This window comes from Anticarsia gemmatalis, chromosome 20, assembly GCF_050436995.1.
Source record: "Anticarsia gemmatalis isolate Benzon Research Colony breed Stoneville strain chromosome 20, ilAntGemm2 primary, whole genome shotgun sequence".
Lineage (NCBI taxonomy): Eukaryota > Metazoa > Arthropoda > Insecta > Lepidoptera > Erebidae > Anticarsia > Anticarsia gemmatalis.
In genome coordinates, this window is record NC_134764.1 from 9,636,275 (window position 1) to 9,660,937 (window position 24,663).

At 34.7% G+C, this 24,663-nt stretch overlaps 4 protein-coding genes across 5 annotated transcripts; 3 read left to right on the plus strand and 1 right to left on the minus strand.

Annotated features, from left to right (window-relative positions):
- Positions 1-3,747: 3,747 nt before the first annotated feature.
- Spt3 (Transcription initiation protein Spt3) lies at positions 3,748-5,309 on the minus strand. The gene has a single exon (XM_076127547.1). The coding sequence runs from the start codon at positions 5,229-5,231 to the stop codon at positions 4,278-4,280; it is 954 nt and encodes a 317-aa protein (XP_075983662.1). The 5' UTR covers positions 5,232-5,309; the 3' UTR covers positions 3,748-4,277.
- A 269-nt stretch (positions 5,310-5,578) lies between these two features.
- On the plus strand, positions 5,579-7,349 carry Hsc20 (iron-sulfur cluster co-chaperone protein HscB-like protein, mitochondrial). The gene is made up of 3 exons (XM_076127551.1): positions 5,579-6,032; positions 6,327-6,412; positions 6,672-7,349. Exons 1-3 carry the CDS (start codon positions 5,761-5,763, stop codon positions 6,971-6,973), a joined length of 660 nt encoding a protein of 219 aa, XP_075983666.1. The 5' UTR covers positions 5,579-5,760; the 3' UTR covers positions 6,974-7,349.
- A 1,570-nt stretch (positions 7,350-8,919) lies between these two features.
- Positions 8,920-11,533, plus strand: LOC142981761 (trypsin, alkaline A-like). The gene is made up of 4 exons (XM_076127863.1): positions 8,920-9,026; positions 9,740-9,938; positions 10,665-10,920; positions 11,225-11,533. Exons 1-4 carry the CDS (start codon positions 8,981-8,983, stop codon positions 11,531-11,533), a joined length of 810 nt encoding a protein of 269 aa, XP_075983978.1. The 5' UTR covers positions 8,920-8,980.
- Positions 11,534-11,820: 287 nt separating this feature from the next.
- On the plus strand, positions 11,821-22,972 carry LOC142981648 (N-acetylglucosamine-6-sulfatase-like). 2 transcript variants are annotated; one of them, XM_076127686.1, is made up of 11 exons: positions 11,821-12,003; positions 13,781-14,032; positions 14,105-14,164; positions 15,438-15,641; positions 16,606-16,758; positions 17,118-17,285; positions 18,143-18,344; positions 18,909-19,125; positions 19,788-19,875; positions 20,586-20,702; positions 22,294-22,972. In XM_076127686.1, the coding sequence occupies exons 2-11, from the start codon at positions 13,919-13,921 to the stop codon at positions 22,450-22,452; spliced, it is 1,482 nt and encodes a 493-aa protein (XP_075983801.1). In that variant the 5' UTR covers positions 11,821-12,003; positions 13,781-13,918; the 3' UTR covers positions 22,453-22,972. The 2 variants fall into 2 exon arrangements, with proteins under 2 accessions (XP_075983801.1, XP_075983803.1); XM_076127688.1 differs by lacking the exon at positions 11,821-12,003 and adding an exon at positions 12,238-12,393.
- The last annotated feature ends 1,691 nt before the right edge of the window (positions 22,973-24,663 follow it).

A 24,663-nucleotide genomic window follows, 5' to 3' on the forward strand; every position in this document is an offset into this window, starting at 1 on the left:
TATGCTCTCGACTGAGCCGGTGCGAAATTTTTATTGAAAATAGTTTTTCTATGATCTTTTCATAAATTAGTTTAGCGGTTAAGCTGTGAAAACCTAAAAGACTGACAGATTCTCACATTTAACTAGTATTGGTTGAAATTATTGCGTGTGCTTTTCCGATAATCACCAAAAAACCAACAAACACTGCAACTTTAAGCCAATATTTTCAATCCCAAACTCAACGTCAAGTAAACCGATAACCAAGTTTGTGGACTGTCAAAGATGTTACACGAACAGTGACGAACAGTATTCGGAAGCACGAGCAATGAGTAAACATGACCCGGTGACCGGTCAGCGGTCAACGGTCACATGGGTCACATGGGTCACATTGAAGGCAAGGTGCATTGAAACTGCATGGAAATGTTAGTACATGAATGGCGTGAACTACTTTCTGTACAGCCGATAAGGTAGTCTTTTTAGCTTGAAAAAGCGGCAAGAATCTTTTTACTATGAAATCTGTTTGAAGCATGTGTGTGCATATTACCAATAGTACCTACCAAATTTCGCAGCCAGTTCTTCAGATTTTGATTTATCTTCTGACTAAAATTGAACTAACCAAATTTTGAATGTAATAATTAACCCATAGACTCAACTTTAGGCATAGGCATTACGAAGTAAACGCACTGTATTTTTGGCAAAATAAAATCTCTACGCTACTTAAAGAGTATAAAATAGACCCTCCATTTTACTAAAAAGAATTCACAATTTCAAAATGCAATATTGAATCTAAAAAGCTTTACCGTACAAAATGTCCGCCTTATTTTCAAAGTGCAAGTTCTTTTACAATCTATATTTACATTGACAACATAACCTCCAAGTATTGACTCGAAGGAAATGCTTCCTCGCATACGGAGCCCATTATTAATTCAGGGAGTCTCGGGGCCCCATCCAATAAGGCAAGCTATAACTCAGCTAGACAAAATTAAATTTGCAAGCAACCATTCTCAAAAAGCTGAGACGAAAGTTCGTGTAATAATTGTGGGATGCATTGTCTAGTTTTGAGGCTTCAAGCTGTGTTTGTTGTTAGGGCTTCTTAGTTGGATTTAATTAATTTGGATAAATAATAAGTAAAACGTGTTTTAACTGAGAGAAAATAATAATAACTTTGTTTACTGCGCTATTGTATTTTAATTTTAATCAAAGAAAATTTTAAAAACAATAACTTAACATTACGCTTATCGTAATGTTAAGTTATTGTTTTTAAAATTGTCTTTTGGAATAATTAATTTATCAAAAGTTGGACTTAACTTTTGACTGGCTGATACAGCCGATACCCGTGTATTTCTCTGAAGAAATTAAGGATTGAATACGCAAGCAAAATCCTTTTTGACAAACCTAGCTAGCTACACTAATAAAATATAGACCTAGCCAACCATAAACAATTAAAGTACGCTATAAAACAAGACAAGTGTTCAACAACTAGGCCTTAAAAGTTCACAAGACGCCATTAATCTCGAGTGTAGTATTTACTTTTAATCTCCCGAGCACCTACAAGACTTTAGTATTTTATCCTTCAGCCTATTGCACAGGCTATAAAATGAATAAAATCTTCGCTGTGAAGCAATCAAGTGTTTATGTTGTCTATGACATTGGACGATAGGATTTGAATGTGATTCTAGATTAAAGTTTTCAAAGTTTAAATTAGTTGGTTTATTTGTAAAATAGATATGTACCGAAACACTTAATTAATAGTTAAGTTTCGTGGATTAGATCCAAAGTCAAGAAAGTCATTTGAGATATTATTTCTTTCTTCTTTGTATATCTGAACTAAGTACCTACACTACCTACTTACATATAAGGATATGATAACTCCCGGGAATTACGAGAATACATAATAATATGTAGGTAGGTAATAAAATATCTGGCTAAGAAGTAACTCTTTCTCTACAGCCTTATAACGCCTGCGTCATAGCTATTTGCTAAGAACGTATAAACTCTGTACCTTATTTTTTATTTCAACTTAGAGAATAATATGGTAACTAGCTCTTCCTATAAAATTCTCAAAATACGTTTGCTATAAGACGTGAATACTTATTTTACTTTTAACGCGACTATTTCGACACAAAATACGTTGAAACCTTTCTTAGACGTACAAATATATTTTATACATCAAAGCACCTGCGACGACATTTAAATCAAAATGAGATTCCCCGCTGCGGTTAAATCGTAGGAATAATAAGATGGCCTGATGCAATCACATAATAAAAAAAAATGTCTATCAATACAATATTGGTTTCCAAACGAAATCTGTCGAAAACTTCAATGAAATTGAATTGCATTTCGTTACTTTTTTTCTAAATTAGGTTTGAAATGGAAAGAAATAAAGCTTAATATTATTGATCAAGCGAGATTTAGAAAAAACCGTTTAGTTAATGATAGTATTTTAGGGGCTATTAGGTATATAGACGGCTGGTTTCAATGCTTAAAAATAAGCGTCGGATAACCAGTAGGTACGATAGATAATGTAACAGGAAATGTTATAAAAATTTCTGTACAAACTTTACTCGTTAACTAACTGGTACTTATCCAGAACTTGTGGAACTAACCGGTATCATTGGTCAGTGTAGTGACGAGTAAAAATACGAGCCTTTTTTACGTGTAAACAACTGCTGGCCACAAGGTGGCGTGGTTGGTATTTTTCTAATTATTATTATTCTCAATCTTTTTTTGTTTAAAAAAACAACTACTAAGGATTGCTCTTGTGTCGCGGGGACTTTTACAAACATACAAATGACGGACACAATAAGTCCGGTAACGGGCCTGGTATATGGCAATAGGCTCGCCCCCTAGTACAAGGATCTAACATTATTAATAATAGCGAAATGGATTTAAATTGAAGCAGGCGTGTACATATGAAGAGAAACCTTTTTTTACGTATTTTTGTTTACGTAAAGTTTTAAATTTAATATAGCTCTAAACAGCATTGTCTTGCATTAATATCGGCAACATAATTTACTAAACACAAAATTGCTTTACCAAAACAATGAATTAAACCCTTCCACCCTTCAATATACCCAACCTTGAGTCAAATACTGTGCAATTAAACAGCATTGAACGTGGCCATTACGCGAAATGTCATTATAAATTCTATTAACGTGTGCTAAAGTGGCGGGAAATAGCTATTGTTATTCATACACGCGAATAGACAACAAATTAATTTAGTAGGTAATCAGCAAGTGCATTAAATAGTTATCAATTAGGAGCGCGAGTTAGGGAGCTGTTGTCGACAACTAATTGGAATCACAATTTTGAGCAGCAGGCTTCTACTAACTAATATTATTATTATTTAATGTAGATTATTTTCATTTTAAACTCGTGTTTGATCACGATCTAGTTAGAAGTGTAACATTTCGATTTGACATTTATTCGAATCAATCAAATATGATTTTCGACTAGATACTGACAGGAGTAAGCCTGCAGCACGTCCTGTCTAAACTGTCCTCTTTGTGTCTAAATTAAAAGGAGTAGGAACTCGTATTTGTTCTATTAACCTAGATAATTATTTGTCTTCAAAATAGATTAGTGATTCGACGTTATTTAACATTATAGACCAACAAGAAAAAAAAGGCAAACAAGAACAATCTTATCTATTTTAGATGCAATGGTTCTATTGTAGTATTTAAATAATTAATTGTTGAGAAGAATGATATAATCATGTATTTTTAACAAGGCGTAAGTTAATTAAAACAGAGGGATTAAGTACTTACATTTTTTATTGAAATTTTGTTCTATACTAAGGCCATAAAGAATAAGATGAATAATGGGAACCTTTTTATACTGATACTTAAATTCAACAATGAGCATGAACAGATTCGAACTAAATAAGTTATACTTATATTGTTTAATATTAATTACACCAGACAAAAATTAATTTAAGAGTATTACTTTAACTATCTTAGTACTGGCTATTCTTAAATTATTCAAGTCATGACATTTATAATGTCTAGGTATACTAATCTAACATTTTGAAGAATTAAATTGTTAATATAACAACAGAATTCTTTAAAACATACCCAGTTTTTGTTTTCTCATTAGTACAGTCAGATGAAGATGTACAACACAGTTTGAACAAGATTTCCAAATACATGTTCAAACTAAACAAACACATTTTTATACTTGTGACTGTACTTTACAAATCTATTATTTACTATCAGCCAAATTATGTTAAATTACTGATAACTTTAGATCATCAAATTAATACTCATATGTAAATCTATATTCTTATAGTTCATATGTTCCTAAGTTGATAGAAACCGAATAGGTAGATCCATTCCCATATTCCTATAAAACAGTCCGTTCATTCCGGTCCTTGGAGAAAAATATCTTCTCAGCACTTCTCTTACTTCTGCCACAGTGATAGCCGATACTCCTTCATAACCAGACTTGATATAAACTGCATTGTTCAAACTAACGGGATTACAGAAATACCCTCCTTCGAACTTACTAAAAGGATCACCACTTTTCTTCTTAGCATCTTGACGAATCAAAAATACTGCTTCTACAATCTCTGCAACCGTTTCATAAGCAACAAAACAAAGTACTTCTAAAGCAGCATTTGTAAGTTTAAATTCTTTGGTTGGATTGATCCAGCGTTCAAGTTTAATAAAACCTTTGCCAAGACCATAACCAGAGCGAAAAGATGCACATCTGGCTTTATGGTACGCCTCATACTTTTCAAAAGACATAGACTCGGTAATCTTTGCTGCTCTTATTTTTCTTAAATAGTCTATGGCATCATACTTTAGTGAGCTAACCTCATCCCATTCATCTATTTCTCTGATACAGTCTATGTGTGTTCTACGTTTTTTCACTACAGGGTCTTTTCCTTCTTCGAGAATAATACCAGACATTATTGGCTCAGATGTAGGAGTAGAGATGTTTAGTTGCGACGTCCTTTTTTCTATCATATCGAGTTTTATCTGGTAGTCATGTAATCGTTTTAATTTCAACACATTCTTTCTCAATTGAAAAATGACATCGAAATTGGTTATTGCTTTACTTCCTCGGAGTATGGAACATTGATAGGCTTCTTGTATCATAGTTTTGAGCTGCTGATGAACAATAAACTCCACCAAGACTACGGTGGCCGCATTTGGATTAGGATTGTCGCCAAACCCGTGCATCATGTTTGAAATTTCCTTTTGAAAGTTGGTAACTTCGCCTGTGGCGTCCAATGCAAAATAGGACACCATTTTAATTAAGCTTTTCCTCAGAAAAACACAAAGAATTGCCAAACTGTCCTCCCAAACAAACTTGAGCAAACGTCAAATTCACACATTGCCATTGACAGTTTTGACACAAGATTGCGCGTTTAGTATCTCGATAAAATTAAGAGATCATTCGACGTATTCACTATAAAAATAATTACCTTATAATACTTATAATTATTATAATGATACACTGACGCAGCGAAAAATAGTTTTTGGAACGTGCTGGGTTTAATTCCAACTTATTCAATTATGGATGCTATCTTATTCTTATGTAACAAAAATATAGAAAACTAAACGTTTTCCATCAGCTGATTGTCAAATGTCATAATAACCCTTACCGACTTGAATAGTGCGAAATTACGAGAAGTTATTCAATTAGCTAATAAAGATACCAATATCCATAGTAACTGATGTATTGTGTACTTACCGTGACCTTGCTGAATATTTCATAAGTTATCACACTTGTTTCAAGTGGGCCGTCATTCAAACATTGGGCAAACATATCAAAATTATGAGTCTCAGAAATCTTATACTTAACCACGTAATAAAAAACGCATATAAACATCAAATTCGTTTAGCATGTTGGTCTTGTGGAAAAGATGTGAAAAATACGGAATCGCACCTTTTTTGTGGTAATTGTAAAGTATTACAAGAACCAGATAAGAAAAACAATTACTTCAATATTATGGGTGTGAAAGAAACTTACGATTTGGACGAAACTGAATTGGCAAAGAAATATAAGGAATTACAGAAGTATTTGCATCCTGATAAGTTTGCTAACAGGTAAATAGTACCCCACTAGTATTAACTATTAACAATAATTCATAATGAAGAAATGATGTCATAAAATGTTCACAATCATACTTGTTGACATTTTCCATAGGAAATCGTTTAAAAGTAGTGATTATTATCTTAAAAATCTCTTAAATTTCTATTACATATATATTATTAACTCTGTCAACTACATTGATAAGCAAGCTTTTAAATAGAAAAATGAGGTGAACTTAACTACACCTTACACTGACATAATTATCATTATGATTAAAACTAAAGTTTCTTTATGGTTTTTGTTTTCAGAGAGCAGAAAGAACAAGAAATATCAGCACAATACTCTTCGCTTGTAAATGAAGCCTACAAAACATTATTAGAACCTTTAGCTAGAGGTAAGTTATACCTATTGTTTGTGATAATAATATTACTTATTGTCTCTATCCCCAAGTAATCTTATAAAACAGTGTTCCTCTCCTGGTCACTGAATCTGCTGTATTGTTATCAAAGGCTTGGCTTTTCAATAATTTTATATAATTCGAGCTGTACATTGGGTGGTTCCAGCGAGACTGGAAAGCGACTACAACATAGTTGGAAGAAAGACTTGGCTCATATTTTACAATTATAATGCGAGATTTTTGTATATTATTACAGGAGTCTACATGCTCCGCCTCAGAGGTAAAGAGATCCCAGAAAACACAGAAGTAGACCAACAATTCCTCATGAAAATCATGGAAAAGAATGAAGAAGTGGAAAACGCAAAATCCAAAGAAGAAATTATGGAATTAAATCAAGAAAACAAAGCTTTAATGAAAGATTTACAAAAACAAGTCTCAACTGCCTTCTTTGATGGTGATATGAAGAGGGTTATAAAATTTTTAGGTGTCATGAAATATTATACTAGCATAGACAATCAGATACAAGCTTCTATAAGAAGCAAAGGTATTATACGATAAGTCCTTGTTTTGTAATGGCTTTTCTTGGTTTAAAATAGGGCAAGCAAGTTTTAAAAACTATAAACTTTTTATGGCAGTAATGTAGTAGTTACGATAGTCCACCATGTAAATACCACAAACAATTTTTTTTGTGTTAAACAAATTGGTACTCATTTAGTGTCTATTTGTACTTTGTAAGTATCTATTGTTTGTATGTTTGTAAAAATCATAGCCTGCCTTTTTTGCCAAACAAAAGCCTTTAAAGTTATCATTTCTGAATATGAGATTGCACAACTAGTTCCAGACGTAAGTGTTACTTAGAATCTTGTTTATTTGTTTTATAATTATTGTTTTTGTTAGACAATAGTTTTGTGAAATATATAATTATTGCAGTTTTTATTATGTTTCAATTAACACCCCATGAACTCAGCATCATGTTACTACCACACATGTCATGACACACAATCTAGTTAAATATATCCAGGTTAGGCCAGTTAGTTTAATTACATATAGCCAGGATTTTGTTAAGTATTTTTATCTCAGATTAATTATGGTAAACACTAAGCATTCGTTGCATATTTACGTAGGTACACGAATCAAACCTTAATTACATTTTCAATAATTTGAACGGGCCGAAAAGTCCGGTGCATAATTCTAGAAATAATTAGGCGCTATTGTTACCTTAACCATTAATAGTTAGACAACATAATATGTCAAAATTAGAAAGCAAAAGCACTTATACTTGTACCTAATCATAATTCATACTGTATAATTCGCACTATTTTGTCGAAGGAATAACGACATTCCGTGCCATCTAGTGGTGAAGAAAAGAAACGAATCCTAGAAGAAAAGTATTTTTTTTTTTTATAGAATTTACTATGTAGTTTTGATGTTTTTAACAGATGTAATGCGACTGGGGAGCTACAAAATATTTAAAAAAAAAATTGTAATTAAAATTACCTATCAGATAAAGAAGAAGTCAGCCTTAAGCTGCGCACGAGTTTCGACTTACAATAATAATTTAAATGATCTCAAGCCTAAACAAAAAGTTAGTTAGCAACACACCTCCGGCTATCTCACTATCAATAGCACAAAACAATAACACCAAATGAATGATTGATGACAAACATTTACTTTAATTACTTGTACAACAAAAACTTCCGTTACTCACTATTATTTACCGATTTAAGTAAAAAATAATGGTAGTTTATTTTTTGCTACAATTGGGATCAGTGTTAATAAATGAGTTTCTATTAATAGAGGTTTCTATGAGCCACTCTCGCTATGATTGATGGGCTTTAACTGTGTATTTGCATTTCACCGGCAAGAGTTCTTGATACTTGCTCGGCGTATTTATTTAGTTACTGCGATATATCAACATAATAAAGCTCTTAAAATATAAATTTAAGCAGTTCTTCTAACACATGTGAAGTAAACATAAGTAGAAGTTAAAATATATGCATGGTTAACTACATGTCAGGATGTCAAAATAGAATTATTTACTTTATAAAAGTAAGTAGGTCCACTCCTACGTACCTACGTACGTTGAACGATTTATGGGATAGAGGTTTTGATTACAGGAGTGGGTTATTAAGTTTGTATGCTGCTGTCTAGTGTGTCACTACACACTAAATACTAACGTTGAGTATCTCTAAAACCGTAAATTAAGATACTTATTATAGGTACAATGAACACCAAAAGATTACGTTTTGGATAAGTGTAGAACTACAGCAAGCAATAGGTTGCAACAGGATATTAGATTACAAATTAGATGAAGAAATACGTGTAAAATATTTATTCTGCACTTCGAAGCTAGAGAAAAAGTTGTTTACCTACAACGTATTCATAATTATACTAAAGCAGTTAAAAATACGAGCTTTCTCAAGTATCAAGATATTCAAATCGCGCTATGAATACGAAGCACAGGCACTACGATGCTACGATGTTCTTTGAAGAAAGTACGACATATCAGTGGAGTGTTGGTCGTTGAAGGTTGTATGTGCCTGCAGTGCTCGTAACTTTGCCGACATGTGGAAGTGTGTAGCGGTGTTTGCTATCCTGTGCTTAGTTCATGGTAAGTATGAATATGATTTCGCATAAATCAAGAATTAAGTGGTAATGTTATTATGGGGATAGAGAAACAATTGATGAAAAACTTGGTTAATGATTTTGAAGTAGAAAATTCCATGATATTTCGATAGACGTTTCGGGTTTTAAAAACATTATAAATTACCGGAAAGACATATTACCGACATCGCTTGCAATATTGAAAATAGTTTGTCCCCGTACGGGTGAGGAACACAAAACTGGAATCTCACCCTTAAGCAGTATCTATTTATTTCATTAGTTATCGTATTGTACCTACAGCGAACTTTTTGGTGGGAATTAAGTTAGCTTAACCGTCGTTGATTTGTCAAGGTATTAAATTCCCGAGTCGCAAAAACATTATTGATTCTACAGAAAAAACATAAATAGCAGACCAGAAGCCTAGCAGCCACTGTTTGAACTTCTTCTTCTTGTTCTTATCGTATGGTTAGTGGTCAACCTAGTGTCAAAGTTGTATCGACTTTTTACGTGCCCTTCGAGGCACGAAGACGCCCAGTTCAAATACCATCATGCGGTCACCCATCTATGGAATAACCGCGCCAAAGTTTGCTTAACCGACAGATCGTTTACCGACCGGTGAGCGCAACTGGCTACGGGCCTAACTAACATACTAATTTATAGCTCAATCAGCAAACCACCCTTCAAGATTTCTTCAGCTATTATACCTACATTATTTTTCAGTACACAGTGAGCTGTACTTCGACCGCGTGATCCAGGGGTCTCCGACGATAATCTCGAAGTACCCAGTCCTTGCTCAGCTGCTGCTAGACGCGTGGGGCACCCAGGAGTATGTGCAGCATTGTGCCGGGATTATATTGACGTCACGACATGTGTTGTCTGCCGCGCATTGTTTTCAGTACAACTCTAATACTAGGAGGAAGTAAGTGGGAACTTTATTTTAACTTATAAATTATTATAGATCAATGTATGCTTAAGAATAAGTAGGTATTATTATTATTTGATGATCGATGGTGTTGTGGCTATGGTAGAGTGGTAGAGTCATAAGTCTTAAGCGACTGCAACATGTAAGTGGTGGCTGTCGTGGGTTCGACTCCCACATAAACCAAAAAATAATATCTGTGATCCATAATCAGTGATTCTGTTCTGGTAACATTTTGTATGTTAGATTAGGTGTAAAGTCCCCGTGACAATAGATGGGTAATAATATTATGCTTAAGGCTTGCGACTTTGGAATTGAATCTATGACACCAGTCGCAGTGGAAATCGGTGGCAATTGGCGACTTCTTCTACTGCGCCACAGGCGCCGTATACTTTCTCATGCAATCGTAAACTTTGGAAAGCATCCAGTAGCCAGTTGTCGCACGTAGTATAATAAATAAATAATTGTTTATAATAGCAAAAGTAGCATAGGAACTTTCGATGTCATAAACAGCTCTGCTAAGTCTATAAATTCTAGCTTTCTTGCAATAAAGACGCTGACAAACTGAGCTGGACATTGTAGGTAATCTACCTATTGAGAGTTATAAATGTTGACATCGTAGCATATCTTTTGTCATGGCAATGTTTTAAATTCGGTCAAGAGTCATACATAAAATTATTCTTTTGAATGTGTTGGTCCAATCAATAATAACTACCTTTGTTTCAGTTATACTCAACCAAAATATTGGAAGATTCGCGTTGGATCGTCGTACCGCACTAGGGGCGGCGCGATGCATAATTTGAAAACAATAATTCCGCATAACGAATTCGATAAATATTATTATACAAATGATATTGCCATCGTTGTAGTGTCGAAACAGTTTACTTTTAATAACAATGTTAAACAAAGCACTATAATTAAACAGGGAGTTGAAATAAAACCCGATTCTCTTTGCCAACTGGTCGGCTGGGGCGTTTTGGAGGTACGTATCTTACTCATATCTATCGTTAAAACCTGAATAAGTGTGGTTTTTGTTTTCAATTAGTCATTAGTGCTTAATGCTTATATTTGTTTGGAGGCAATGACCTTTGCGACATATTGTAAGCTCGTAAGCCCCTACGATACCACTGTAGTGGGATCCAGTTGTTTGGTATTGAAAACAAATATAGATCAAACGCTCCGGTCAAATTAGAGAGGTCATCATAAAAATGAGTCATTGAACCTTTTGAATAAGGGCAAAGTGGACCAAAGTATTTGCTTTAAATAATTTATTTTTGTTTTAACAGCCTGACGGTCCACAACCCGAACAACTACAAGACACAACTTTAAGAACCATAGACCACAAGATCTGCAAATACCGCTACAGTACAATCGGAGCAGTTATTCAAGATTCCATGATGTGTGCCGGATTATTAGACATGGCGGGGCCCGATGGATGCTTCGGGGACTCCGGAGGTCCCCTAATTTACAAAGGCCTTGTGGTCGGTCTCGTCTCTTTCGGTTATTCCTGCGGCCATCGATACTTTCCCGGTGTTTATACAAAGATTTCACATTATACCAGTTGGGTAGTTAATACTGTAAATAATAATAAATGAAGTGTTTTTGTAAGTTTGTTTTTTTCTATCCCTTAGACTATATCTATAATGTGTCATGGTTTGTTTAGTTTGAGTCTGTATAGAATAATATGGATAGCATTAATCCTTTTTTAACATTGATAGGTATCTAAGGACACTCAAATTAAATTTGCGATTTGTCCTTTGCGTCGTAAACAAACATAGATATACGTAAAATAGGTAGGTTTAATTGTTTAAAATCCTAACTAGCAACATAGATAAGAAATAACGATCACGAGAATATCAATACAGATAATTTTCTTGTGGCAATACATCACTCACTTGTCAATATTGGATTGTTTTGTAAGCGTCAAAGAGAATATTGATTTTCCTATAAATTTAACGTTACCTACGTTAAGTTTTATACCATATACCTTACTTTCAAAACATATAATGGGCAAAAAGGGTGTTGTTTCATTCGTCAAGGATTTCTACTACGATCCTTTCAAGTGGTAAGTAAGACATAACCTCAAATTTAAAATGTGATTTTCGTTCCTAGTTTTCTGATATAAGCTTAGGAAACGACTTAAGCCTACCTATTACTATGTACTCACAAAAGAATAAAGAATTATTTCCGAAATTTTGACTTTCTAAGAGTAATTATATGATTGAAATTTTCGTAATTGCAAGCACATTATTTCATGTGTGTGCTCACTACACACACATCATAACTCGTATGTAACAATGCTGTATGTCAGTTTGCTGCGAAGATTACTACGGGTATCATATCTGTGAGACAAACACAATACAGTGTCATTATTTGTATCAATGCAGTGCTAGTTAGTCAGTTTGATAGTTGTAAAGTTTTGTGCTCTTTTAACGTGAATACAACAAATTAAAAGGTAAATTAAAGAATACTATAGTCTATAGAATAATTGCATTCTTTTTAAAACAATAGTAGACTTACAATAAATATTCTTTACACCTTTTATTGCTTAGATCATTACATACCTAGCTCAATTAATTATATTGTTAAAAAAGTAGCTTGTTTGTGTTCTAACTGCTCTTCATAAAGTTCTAGAATAAATTAAGAACCTTAATATATTTAATCTTTTGTCTTTTTTATGACTGGTTACAGTTTGCCTAAGTGTAATAAAGATCTTATTCTCACTATACTTTGTCCATTACATTTAGTATTTTGAAACCAAATTCAATAAGATAAATAAATTGTATATCTATTATGTATGAATAAATAGAAAAAAATGTTTTTTTCATATTTGTTGAATTGTCAGATTTAGTAAACAATCAGCAAATCAAACATCAACTTAAAGTATAAAGATCTAGTGCAATTTAAATAAATATTACGTATATAGAAAAAAAAGAAAGATGAAAAAAATATTACGATAGGTCTCAATAATGTTACATATTGGCAATGTTTATTAAAACAAACAGAACTTATCTTCTGCCTTATCGGTCAGTTATTAATAGCAAATATGTACAACAACATACACTTTTTATATTTATTTACCACTCCTCTTATTCATACCCAAGCTAAAAAACTTAACAGTACAAATACTTAAATGTGTATCACTAATTCTAAATATTTGACAACTTCAAAGCTTCACAACATAATTATATCTATCAGATAGAATCCAATCCAATCAGGTAGAATTTGACAGTTATTATGTAATTCAGATATTTTGCTGATAGGTTATCAATCATTTATTCAGAATATATGAAACTGACCATTCTATCTATGTATTCAGCCCATTTTTGCTCACTGTTGAATATAGATCTCCCCTTGAGTACACCATTTTTTATGATCCTGCGCTAGTCTCATCTGAATGGACCATCACGATAGTTTAAATATAGTAACAGAATAGAGCACAAAATAACAACCAATATTGAGCTGCAATTTAAATATTTCATCTGTTTTGCAGTGAAAGTGTGATATGCAGACTCTCGTTTATAATATTAGTTCAGTGAACTGTAGCATAATAATAGTCTTTCACTTAATTGTAGTTGTCACACAACATACTTACAGCAACAATATTTTTTTAAAATGTGTCTGCTAATTACAGAAATTGAAACAAAATAATGCTTTTTTTAAACCCATTGTCCCACAGTTGGGCTCTCAGGGGTCTCCTCCCAAAAAAGGGAAGAAAAAAAAATTATTATATTAAAAGTACATCTGTGTTTATAAATACACATCCTTTCAAACAGACGTAAATGTAACTCAAAACCGTCACACGTATTTATAAACAAATTATATGATATTTTTTGTTTCAGGTCACTTGTTAAGAGCGTAGGTATATTCGCTGTCGGCGTTGTAATCGCGAGCGAATGCTCAGGCCTAGAGATAATGCCCGCAATGCCACAGTAAATCACTCAGAACTATCTACATAAGTTATTATAAGCCAAAACAACATGTTAAATTATTTTATGTTATTTTTCCTCGTCGGAGTGACCGTTTGTGAAGAAAAAAGGCCGAACATAGTCTTGGTTTTGACCGATGATCAGGATGAAATCCTAGGTGGTATGGTTAGTACAGTTGAAATTGTGAAATAAATGATTTAGTTACAAGTTTGTTGTTTTATTTTATTTTTATTTCAGACACCCATGAAGAATGTACGACGTTTCATTGGAAATGAAGGCGTTACTTTTACTAATTCGGTGAGTGTTTATATTTATGAAACAGTCATAAAATATATATATTACTTAGCCTACCTATTATGTATACCTACTTCAACGTTTTCTTTATATTAAAGACAATACTTATACAAATCTATTAAAACAATAATACAATATATGACCTATTATTGTTATACAATATATTGTCTTGTCTATAAAATAGTTGAATATATAACTATAGATAGAGAAGCTTCATATAATGTATTGGTTTTAGACTTGAGTGTCTTCATTTCTAAAGGTGATTAATCTGTTATCAGTAATAAGTTCAGTGACTCCATCTTACGAGAAAGATCTGCTTATGTCATAACTATTGGCACTTAATACCTATCTTATTTTTCAATAATAAATTTAATTATAAAAGACAATTCAAAAACCGAAGTTAACAGCACGTGCTGTTAAATTAAAGTTCTGGATACTTAGGACCAGATTCTATGTTTATAGATAAGTGTAGAATAGAAAAACTGGTAGTAAATGTATGAAAGCAAGTATCTGAATGCCACCTCATATTTAACCAATACTTATACAGTGTTGGTGTTACACGGACTTAGTCACTGATACGACGAAAGCATTTAAAATCAAAGGAATAATGTTCTCTACAATTATTTCTGTAAATACCGATGCGATATAATAATAAGAATGTTTGTAAAGGTGACATATAGATAGGTTCAATGACTTATTACGCTTCTCAGGCAAATTAATGATCTATGACTGGCGGTTCGATTTCTACACGGAACAAATTAACGTACGATGTAGTAGTTATCGTGTTGCTATTGCTGCTTATGAGAGTGTGGGTTTGATTCCCACCCTTAAAAAAATTCAGCGATCAAAAAGTGTTTACTGTTGACAATTTACACAAAACAAAATGAAAAATCAGCTTATCGTTTTTGAGGAAATAAATATTATAAGAGCATGATATATGTGACAGCCCCTATGACTGTCTGTAGTATATCCGACTTGATTAACACGAGGGCCCGTGTTTGATTCCCAGGTCGGTCATAATTTATGTTAGATTATTCCCATTCGTAGTCTCCGGAATTTGGTAACACACCCAAGGCATAGCAATAGGCTCGCCCTGTATTACATCGAACTAGCATTGTAATGGCGAAACGTTGATGTATTTCATACACCTTTGCCTACACATTCTGGTATAACAACCGTGATAATCATTTAAATATGTATTTCAAAACGTCAAAATGATTCATCAAACAAACTATAAAAGCTAAGTTCGCCCTAAGAATTACCACTCGTTCCACAGTACGTAAGCTCTCCAATCTGCTGTCCAAGCCGCGCGAGCCTGCTCACAGGCTTGTACGTGCACAATCACAAGACAGTCAACAACTCGCTCACCGGCGGTTGCTATGGCGACCAGTGGAGGAACACCCTTGAGAAGCACACCTTTGCCACCATGCTACATGATACTGGATATGAGACGTTTTATGCTGGGAAATATTTGAATGAGGTAAGAATATATTTACTGATACAAACACTTGCAAAACAAGTTAAAATTAGGGAAGTAAACCCCTTCCTTTTCTGAGAATAAAACCTTGTCAAGCTGATTATCAGTAATGGGTAATTCAGTATTCTGTTTTTTACTAAGGATTCTTTGTAATAAAATAATGCCTTTGGCCAACTCGCTCTTGGTCATCTGATTCCAAACAAAGCATAGCTTGCACTATGGTAATCAGACAACTGAAAAACGTACGTTATACAAAATAAATAATTCAGTAGATGTTGAACACATCCTCCGGTATGCAGAATATTGTCAGTATCCACATGGATATCCACAGCCATCTAGGGGATTTTACCAGTAAGTACAGTTGGCGCCAAATAACTTGAACAAATTCGCTTTATCTTAAGGAACGATTTTTAGGTCCGCATTGAAATAATAGCAGAGCGCGACGGCTAGGGCTACAGCGCTTCGATCGCTTGTTTGGTAGAACAGTCAACCGAGAGTCCTCTGCACTGGGTCTACGTTTAGTTTGCTTTCTAAAATAACTACTTGTGTTCAAGTTGTTTGGCGACACCTTATACTAAACAGTAGATGTTTAACGATCCTAAATTGCGCAAGTTAAGCTTTGATTTTACTAATCTTGCGTTTGATTCCCGGGTCAGGCAAAATGTTATGGCAATGGCTCGCCCCCTATTGTAATAACATTGTTAATGGCGAAACGTGGATGTATTACATACACCTTCGTGTAAATAAGAAGTTTTATACAAATAACTAGCGGACCCGACAGACATTGTCCTGTCTACACGTCTTTAATTTGAAAATTTTAATATTTTTTTAATAATCTAAACCATTCTCAGATCCCCTTGAACACACACAAAAAATTTCATCAAAATCGGTCCAGTCGTTTAAGAGAAGTTCAGTGACATACACACTTACAGAAGAATTATAAAGATTTGACTATTTCTCTTTACAGTACGGTGCGCATTCTGCCGGTGGCCCGGAGTTGGTCCCGCCCGGGTGGAGCGAGTGGCACGGCCTTGTCGGCAACTCTGTGTATTACAACTACACTATATCAAACAATGGCGTCCCTACGCATTCCACTGACCAGTATCTTACTGATGTTATCGTAAGTATGGGTGATTTACTTGGAATCTAGTTTATTTTTATGTCAAGTGGATTTGGGACTTTGTTGACTTTGCGATCCAATGTTAGGTCCCGTATCTATTAGTATGATTGGGTAAGAATATGCAATTTTGAGAATAAAAAATGGTGTTTTAAAATGAGTATCGCAATATAGGAATTTCCGAAGTAACAAAGAAATCAGTTTCAAAGACTAACATAATATCCGCTTTTAAATTTGTTTTAAGTTATATATCTTGAATTTATTCTTCTATATTAATACTGTGGGTATGTGGTATGTACCTACGACCTTTAGTTAAAATAGAAGTTCTAAATTATTATTGAATAGGTTTTTTTTTATTTTAGCGCGACCTAGCAGTAAGCTACATAGAGAACCAGACGGAATCCAGCCCGTTCCTGATGGTGCTGGCTCCCCCCGCGCCGCACCAGCCCTTCACCCCCGCGCCGAGGCACGAGGGCAAGTTCAACAATGTCTCCGCTGTCAGACACCCTAACTTTAATATTGCTGTTGAGGTTTGTACTTACATCTAAATAATATATAGTAACCGCGACGATGAAAAGTAACTGACTTAATATTATAATGCAACGGGTCATATACGCGAAAATTCAAAGGTTGGGATACCTTATTTGCTGCCCGACGTTTCGATCGAATTACATCGACCGTGGTCACGAGCTGACTCTACTGAGTAGTCAGGCCCGTTGCATTATAATAATGTGTACTAGTCGCGAGAGTTTAAAAACGTTAAATGACTGACTTTTTAATGCTCTAATGGCAACCCCAACCCAAGATAATATTTAATATGCTTTTCAAAATAACCATGACTCTTATTTAAACATTTAAAAATATTATGCTAAACGCCAAAATACCGACAAAACATTTTGTTAGACTTCGTAAAATGCGTAGCCTTCAGACTCTAAAAGTTTGTATCGATAAATAAATAATTTTACGGTAACTCCGCGCCTATTTTATGCATTTACTTCACCGAATGAACTTCGGCCATGTCTACATTTTCTAGTATCTGGGTACAACGACTAATGTCGCTTTTTATTTAACAACTGACCATTCTAATCATAAACGGACCCATTTTTGCAAACAAGATCCAACCCACAGCAGGTAGGTTTCGAGAAAACGCGACTTTTGTAAACTGAGTGTGCAAAATGCATACATAGTATATTAATGAATGAATTCTTGTTAACCTTATATGAGATACCTTAGCCTATCTAGAAATATCAGATTGATGTATTTTATAAAGTTAAAAAGTTTAGTAAATCGTCAAAAATGTGGGTTGGTTCTTGTTTGCAAAAATGGGTCCAATTTACATAAACAATTGACTCCTAATCACTCAATATCTAAATCATTTTATCTCCAGGACAAACACTGGCTCCTCCGCATGCCGCCCTCCCCTCTCCCAGCCTCCCTCCTCCCAGAACTAGACCGCGCATACCGCTCGCGCTGGGAGGCCCTCCTCGCGGTAGACGAACTGGTCGCTGATGTAATAGACACGTTGGAGACGAGAGGATTCATGGAAAATACATATGTTATATATACGTCGGATAATGGATATCATATTGGTAAGTAATCATTTTTTTATGTCACTAATCGAGACATACCAATGTCGTCAACCAGCCGACGACAAGATGCAACTCTTATTTTTTCAAAGGAATAATGTGGGCGGCTTTTCGAAACAAAGCCTATTTCTACGTACGTTAAGGCCGAGTACTGATACACCACTCAATGTTATAGTGTACCATTTGTAAAGTATTCTTATTTGACACATTTCGTATTGAGAGATATTTCAGTACCCAAGCACTAATGAACAAATAATAAAAAGTATCCTCCTAAAAGCGTAAGCTGTCTTAGTTGTAAAAATATTGCTCGCTTATTATAATACTTACAATGCGGGCGTGTTCGTGCACGTGCACGTTAGTCTAGTACGTTTGGTAACAACTCTATAAAGCCTAAGTGCTAAGCAGTAAATTGAACTTATGAATATTACTCATATGAAAAATCAACAAAAATATCATCAAATCATAAGCAACTTTGTGTCGAAACAACCGCTAACGACGAATTTATTGACTTACAATTATTTATTTTTCTGTCATCAAAATGATTTATTCCAAAAATAAATCTTGCAGGTCAATTCTCCCAAGTATACGACAAACGCCAGCCATACGAGTCAGACATCAAAGTCCCGCTGCTCATCAAAGGGCCGGGCATCAAACCTAACACTACGTACTCCTCGCCAGTACTCAATATAGATATAGGACCGACCATCGTACAACTAGCAGGGTTAACTCCTGAGAAAATGGACGGACGACCTATTAGTTTGGAAGAAGATGGCAGTCTTGAAAGGTATTTATTATTATGTTTGGATTTTCTATTTTAAGAAGACTTGAAAACGGATGTGGTGGAACGGGGTGATCGTGTCCCTCCAACACAAAGGGAGGATCCTCCGACCAGGCGAGGTGATCATGCCTGGTGGGCCTAGGCTGCCCGACTGTTGTAGTCGGGAACTTGTATATATAGTCAATTGCAGTGCAAACTTCGATAGCGCGATTCAGGACTTGTGACGTCAGTCACACTGCGCGTGGTGATTGGTTGTGCGCTGGTCCCAGTAGATGACGACTCAAATGTTCGGCTCGTGCCAATCGGGTTCATCTACACATAATCGGCTGCCCGGATAGGCCATTAATGCCGAACCTAATATGTACACACGCAAGCCTAACACTTGTGTGCATTCAGTGTGTTCACTATTCTGGGTTCGGGTTATTTACTCCCGGTTTCTGAGGTACATTTAACGGTAGTTTATCTATTCAATAGCGTCATAACTCATACAAAAAAAAACGCTATTTAATGGATAAACTACCGCTAAATGTACTCAGAAACCGGGGGTAAATAACCCAAACCAGACTAAACAGTGACTTACAGAAGAATTATATATATAAAGATTGTTAGCGAAAGATCAGTATAAAGTAACTACACATGAAATGATAAAAAAATGTTTTTTTTTACAGATACATGTTGGTAGAGTACAATGGCATGGGTAGTACGAGAACCGTTGACAACACATGCCCGTGGAAGTTCGATGGTGATGATTTAGATGTGAGTATTTAGTAAAGTGATATTGTGCGATATTCTTAAGTCAAAAAATGTTTTGCTCAATTAAACAGCATTGTTTCCTTGTTTCCGAGCAATTAGTTACTGACTTACTGACACCAAATGATTATTAAAAAGCCTTTTCATTATAAAAAATGTAATTTTATCGCGTTTACAGAACAGACTTACGTAATTTTTTTCGCTGCTTATAGTGTGAAATTGATGCGAGTCTTTTTAAAATATTAGAATATCCCCGAAAAAACGCTAACTTGTGGTCCTTTTGTTTTAAAGCAGCGAAATGTAACAAAATAACTGTCACAGTTCATTCACAGTTGAGGCGCCCACAGCCCGTTGCGCTCACCAGTCGGTAAATGATCTGTGGGTTAAGCAACCCTTGGCGCGGTCATTCCATAGATGGGTGACCGCATAGTGGTGTTTGAACTGTGCGTCTCTGTGCTTCGGAGAGCACGTAAAAAGTCGGTCCCGGCTGTTATCTACTACGATAACAGTCGTTAAGCCATGTCAAAGGCCTTCGGGCGGCTTGAACAACTTTGACACTAGGTTGACCACTAACCATACGATAAAGAAGAAGAAGACCGTCACAGTTCCATCTGATAAGGTATCTGCTAGTTAATAAGGAGTGGTGCCACCAGACTTATAAATATAGGGAATCCCTTACTATAACATTGATTAACTATTTCTTTTTATGTACACAGGAGTGTTACCCAGCATACGGGTGCAAGTGTCAGGACTCTCGCAACAACACGTTCGCGTGTGTACAGCACTTCGCGCCGCGGATACATAGGAAATACTGCGAGTTCGCTGATCAAGAAGTAAGTACTCATTACTCATTGTAACTACATCTTTGTAAGGTATTTTGAACCTTATACAACGTGCCGCTACCATGGCTTGTATGGGCAGAGCTAGAGGTCAATAGTCATGTGAAAAACAACCATTTGTATTATTATTATTGAATATTGATTAGTGAATTATCAATTATAAACTAGCGGCCCGCCCCGGCTTCTCCCGGTTTTAACAGTTATTTTACAAAAAAAACCTCTACAACTTTTACAAATAAATTTTCTTTTGAATCATCCTATTTATAAAAATACCGCAACAAATTCTGTTGCGTAGTGGTAAAAATCTTAGTATACATACATAGGTACACACATAGTTGTACTAAATTCTCATCCATGTGTCTTACTAAGTTACTAATAATAGATATAAATAATTATGATCGTTTATGTTGTAAAAAATGGCACATCCGCTATGGACAAACTGTTGATACAAAATCAATTGTAACACCGTAAATACAGAATTATGCAATTAATAAATCTTTATGAAGTAATAAAATGATGTAAACCAAACAGTATCACTCTGTACAAACATTCATTCATACGTATCACGCTCATAACTACAAATGATTACTTACGTGTACGCTGGAGCAACAGCGGCCACGAAGAAAGGCTCGCGGGGTTGGCGCCGGCGCGTCTCGATCCTGTCACGACACTGACACTTCGTGCGGCGAATGCGTTACCTACCCACTTACGAGTTATTATCACTTAAGTTTTGTTGCTTATTAATCCTCACTGATCACTTCGAGCGTTTGTTTTGGAAAAGCGATGCACAATGTTTAAACTTAGACGTGCAAAATGTGATCGCCATCTCGACGGATAACGGACGGACGGTGTGTTAGGCACCATGAAAACAACACAAACTCTCACTACCTCATAATGTTAAACCAACAATAACACTATGGCTTTCTCATTGCATTAGGTAAACACTTAAACCTTATTATTTAAATGTCTTTACTACACACAGTGACCAATAATATTTAATAACACTAAAAACTAAAACATTGAATAAGCGTCCTTTTTGTGTAAGGTTAACTTAATTTTTTTTTAATGTACCGGTTAGTGTGTCCAGCCGAAGGTTCGGGCGGCACTAGCGGGAAGCTTTCTTTTTTCTTTAAAAAAAAACAACTCTCGCACTAAGAATTTCTCTTGTGCCGCGGGAACTTTTACAAACATACAAACAACGGACACAGAAGTACAGACTAGACTATACAGACACAATTATTTGTGGATCGCAAAAATATTTGTAAATAAAAAAAAAAATTACTGTCGCATTTTACCTAATACAAAATTAAAACATTGCCCCAGTTTCGTTTCTATACACAAGAAACATTTGTATAATCCACATTAGAGTCCGTTTACACAAATTATATCACTAGATAGCATAAAGCAGTCGCTTCCCGCGTCTGTATCTATGTCTGTATGTTTAGATCTTTAAAACTTCGCAACGGATTTTGATGCGTATTTTTAATTTTTTGAGGAAGGTCTACGTGTAAAAGCTGTTGATTTGTTTTTGTTAAATTACTGTAATATAATTAATTACTTATTAAGATCTAATATTTTTTTCTAGAAATTCGTGGAATTCTACGATCTAATCTCGGACCCGTACGAGTTGATCAACGACGTGAACGACATATTCCCAGCGGTGAAGCACTGGTACAAGCTCGCACTCACACGGCTGCTCGGCTGCGTCGGCGCCAACAGCTGCAACGATCCTTTTGTGTTGTAGAATATGTAGACTATGAAAGATTACATTTATATTAGTTGGAGAAGTATATTACTATGTTGTACAAATGCATGTGTTTATAGTGCAGAGGTAATATGGAGAGATGTGATTTACAAAAAAATTAATTATATCTGCTAAATATTTAGTTTTTGCTGCTCCGTAAAAGGAGATACAAAATAATAATAAATATTTGTTGTAAACTATTATAAAGTCTACATATTTTAACTTTTAGTACCTACGATAAATCGTCGTTTGGCAACTTTGAAATAGGCGGACTTTTTGTCTAGACTTATAAATAATTATGATATTGCATTCTAGGAATAAAATTAATTTTAGTAATTTCTCCTTACAAATTAGTAAGTACTGTCCATCCAGTGCATAATAAATGTGAACAAAGTTATCTTTTAGTTAGATAGAAATTATTGTGAACAATCTAAATATCTGTATATATTTGAAATGTGATTTATTTTGTGTAAGTACGTAGACGGATATCGTTTATGAGAATAAAGTAAATATCAGTACAGTACATTCTATTTTTAACCCTTTTTAGGTGCAGCGCAGACGACAGACTATCCGTTTTTAGTCTGTGAATATAGAACTTATGCAATTATATGCAATAACGCACACAACGCGCAAAAAGTCCGGCGCGTTACTACATATAATTGCGTAAGTTCTATTTTCACAGACTAAAAAGTGCGTCAAGGATAGTCTGTCGTCTGCGTTGCACCTCAACTGTCCTACTGCTTGGCAAGGATCTCCTCCCGAAAGACGGAGGGGCTAGGCCTAGAGTCCACCACGCTGCCCATTATTTTTACAGTAACTTTATCAAATTTAGAGGCGAGGTACCGTAAAACGGGGTGAATAGAATTCGCGGGGTGAATAGAAAAAAAATCAGGAAAGTTTTCAAGCCCAATGTTTGAGTACTCCTCGTTTAAGAATTTTGTTCAAATTTGAAATGATTACACGTCGATATTACTTCTCTGCGGTGTCATAATTGTTTAAATGTTTAAATTGATATTTATACCCAAAAAATTGCTTCAAAGTCAACCGTCCTCGAATGCCTTAATGGTCCATACATTTTTTTCAAAACTTTGGATTTAAAGTGGAATTTCTTTTCTAATGAGTTGTTTGGAGTGTTTATCTCTTTAGGTGTATATTTATCTATAAAGATACAATATTGTTAACTGAAAAAACGTTTTAAAACACAATTTTTCCATTCACCCCTTTGGTCGTTTCGATTCACCCCTATCGCTGGGTGAATAGAAATTGACCATTTTTTTAATGAAATATCGTAAAACTATGCATATTTTTGGACAAATATGGTTTTAACTCTTTCTTCATGGCGCCGGACATGATATAAAACAACCTGACAATAAAAATAACAAGTTATTCGCTAAAAATTTTTAGGACAAAGTTGAAAATTGTTTCTATTCACCCCGTTTTACGGTAGTTGCAATCACACTTACGGAAATGTAATTTGTCCTTTTTCAAAAAAGTACCTAATTTATCGGTCTGCCAAATGTATCTTAGGTCAGCCGTTTTAAGTGGAGCTGAGATTACACTGGAAGCTGAGCAAATGCAGATTACACAGGAAACTCGGCATTGCTTTTGACTGTAGTTTTAATAATTAAGCGCTTTTTTCTGCTTTCGTAGTCTTTGAGCATGAAAAGCCTATTTGGACCTAAAAACGTCTATACTTGAAATCACTATAACGCATAAAATGATGACTTTTGAACCAAGGTAACTAACTACAAAAAGAAAGAAGGTATGCCACTAATAATATGTATGTATAGAGATAACAAATACAAGACTATTAAAAATACGTTTTATTACAAATCAACCAACTTTTATAAATATTACCCTAGTATACAACATATCAAAAAATCACAGACTGGTATAGTAAATGGCAACTTAGTTTATCAGCTTGAGCGCATCTGAAACAAACAAACAATATCTTTAGTACAAGGAAATAAAATATAACACCACGTTTTTTATTTTATGTTGTCGAAAGTATTGAAAATGTCCAAAGTGATCTATGTTTGGCTGTAAAGGTTATTCCCATACCATCGTTACCAGGGTATTTGAAAATACCATCAGAGATTGGGAAAACCTTTCAGAAGTTTGTCTCAACAGTAAATCAAACCCGAGACCGTAGCTTGACCGGCAGTCTCAAGCACACAATGTCAACTAGTGCTCGACACGAAGGTCTACGAA